This window comes from Chelonoidis abingdonii, chromosome 9 (assembly GCF_003597395.2).
Source record: "Chelonoidis abingdonii isolate Lonesome George chromosome 9, CheloAbing_2.0, whole genome shotgun sequence".
In the NCBI taxonomy this organism is placed as follows: Eukaryota; Metazoa; Chordata; order Testudines; family Testudinidae; genus Chelonoidis; species Chelonoidis abingdonii.
In genome coordinates, this window is record NC_133777.1 from 32,427,655 (window position 1) to 32,429,878 (window position 2,224).

A 2,224-nucleotide genomic window follows, 5' to 3' on the forward strand; every position below is an offset into this window, starting at 1 on the left:
CTCCTTTCTCCCCACCAATTCCCTGGCGAATTCAGTCCCCGTCCCCTGGGGTCTCACACCAGAATAAAAAAACAATCAGGTTCTTAAACAAGAAACTTTTAATTAAAGAGAGAAAAAAATTATCTTTGTAAATTTAAAATGGAATAGGTACAGGGTCTTTCAGCTATAGACACTGGGAATACCCTCCCAGCCTAAGTATTCAAGTACAAATTAAAATCCTTTCAGCAAAATTACAAATTTGAACTCCTCCCAGCCAAAAGCACATTTGCAAATAAAGAAAACACACATAAGCCTAACTCACTTTACCTACCTAGTACTCACTATTCTGAACTTATAAGAGCCTGTATCAGAGAGATTGGAGAGAAACCTGGTTGCACGTCTGGTCCCTCTGAGCCCCCAGAGTGAACAACAACCAAAAACTAACAGCACACACAGAAAACTCCCTCCCTCAAGATTTGAAAGTATGCTGTCTCCTGATTGGTCCTCTGGTCAGGTGACAGCCAGGCTTACTGAACTTGTTAACCCTTTACAGTCAAAGAGATATAAAGTACTTCTGTGCTATTAACTTTTCTTATCTGTTTATGACAGGTGGGTCTTCAGGTTGTTGCTGCCTCTTGGAAGTCTCAGTGCCATCTGACTGTTTGGAGATGGGGATAGTTAGTGGGCTTCCTTAAATGGCAAACTATAGGAAGATTAAGTGCATAAAGCAGAGTATCTCTAAAACACCTATTTACTCCTTCAACAGGCCTGTCTTCAAAAATCTCCTGCTTTCCAGATCTCTATCCATAAGTTTGTAGACCCCACATTTAGGTGGGAGAAGGGGTGATAGTTCAGATCACAGAGCATCCTAGGAACTGTATCCTGCATTATAGGCAATTACCTAATTGTGCCCTTGCCTATGACTAACACCAGCCTCCTTGACTATATTTCCTTCCAGGAGTTGCAGCTACCAAACTGCAGAACAAGAAATTCTACCCCATGGTGTGTTCCACTGCAGCCAAAAGCAGCATGAAGGTGATCCGCTCATGCACCAGCTACACGTCCCTCCAGTACCTCTGCTGTTATCGCCTCCGCCAGCTGTTGCCCAACTATGTGGATACGCTGGAGGTGCTGCCATTGCCCCCAGGACTTAAGCAAGTTCTACACAACAAACTAGGCTGGGTGCTGAGTATGAACTATAGCACATTGAAGCCTTCCACCTCTTCTTCCTCCTTGTTGGGAAGTGACTCGGATAGCTCCTGTGGCTCAGATGCAGAGGCGTGCCAAAGGAAGAGGTGCAGGAGGACATAAGTTCTTTTCAAACAAACTGCCTTGGGCGGTGGTTTCCTTCATTATCTCTGAGGGTGATCCAGGCCAGACACCTGTTTGTGGGGACACCAACTTCTGATCAAGTTTGCAAAGACTTCTACCCTCTTGAGATCTTTTAAGCTACAAGCATCAGCCACTTGCATTGAATACCTATCCCAACTGAGGAAAGTGACTTCTTTGTAATAGGCAACCCAGATAACCTGCAGCAAAATTTCCTAGCTTCATCTCCTACTCACGGCCACCATCACTAGCTGATCTCTAGGGCATAGACTGTTCCAGCAGAGATGCAAGCTTTCAAACCGGCTTCCTGGCTTAGAATGTGCGTCTCTTCTAGCAGGCTTTATGGTCCAATAAACGACTTGACTCCATCTGTCTTCTAACTGTTATGGCTGCAATGAAGGCATCGGGTCACTAGGATGTGATCTAGAACAGCGGAGTTTAGAGAAGGGCTCTTAAAATTGCATCTATATGCTTTACTGTTGGCATTGTTGTGAACAATCAGCTCTAGCAAGTAACTGCTCGTAAATGATCTCATTTGAGTCCTGTGACTTCTTTAATTGCTTTGCATGTTGGCTACTACTGCTTTTCCTGTATCAAAGACTATCAAATGGTAATAAACGTACTGTTTAACTGCCCCTGAAGGTATGAGCTAAAGTGTGGCTCTCAAGAATATTGACAGCATCATAATGAGTCTTGAAAGGGCTATTAGACCTCATGCTTCAGGGTTTAAGCCAATCTCTGTTAGAGACCAGAGGAGACTGTGATAGGTTGGACCCCCCCTTTCGGTATGCCACTGTGCTGGGGTCCCACTGAGGCCACCTGTCCTACCAGTCTGGGTTTCTCTTGCACTGTGTTGCTCTCATGGGCTCTCAAGCCCCTTTATTAACTACAAAAGGTAAATTTTAAGGAATTATAA

The 2,224-nt window shown here is 44.4% G+C and overlaps 1 protein-coding gene across 4 annotated transcripts in view; it reads left to right on the forward strand.

The window, feature by feature from the left end:
- SPSB3 (splA/ryanodine receptor domain and SOCS box containing 3) overlaps nucleotides 1-1,943 on the forward strand; it is an 18,684-nt gene extending 16,741 nt beyond the window's left edge. For all 4 annotated transcript variants that reach the window (XM_032765716.2, XM_032765713.2, XM_032765715.2 and 1 more), the window contains exon 7: nucleotides 938-1,943. In XM_032765716.2, coding sequence (XP_032621607.1) covers nucleotides 938-1,290 — 353 coding nt within the window. In that variant the 3' untranslated portion in view covers nucleotides 1,291-1,943. The remainder of the gene's footprint in view (nucleotides 1-937) is intronic.
- Nucleotides 1,944-2,224: the final 281 nt, after the last annotated feature.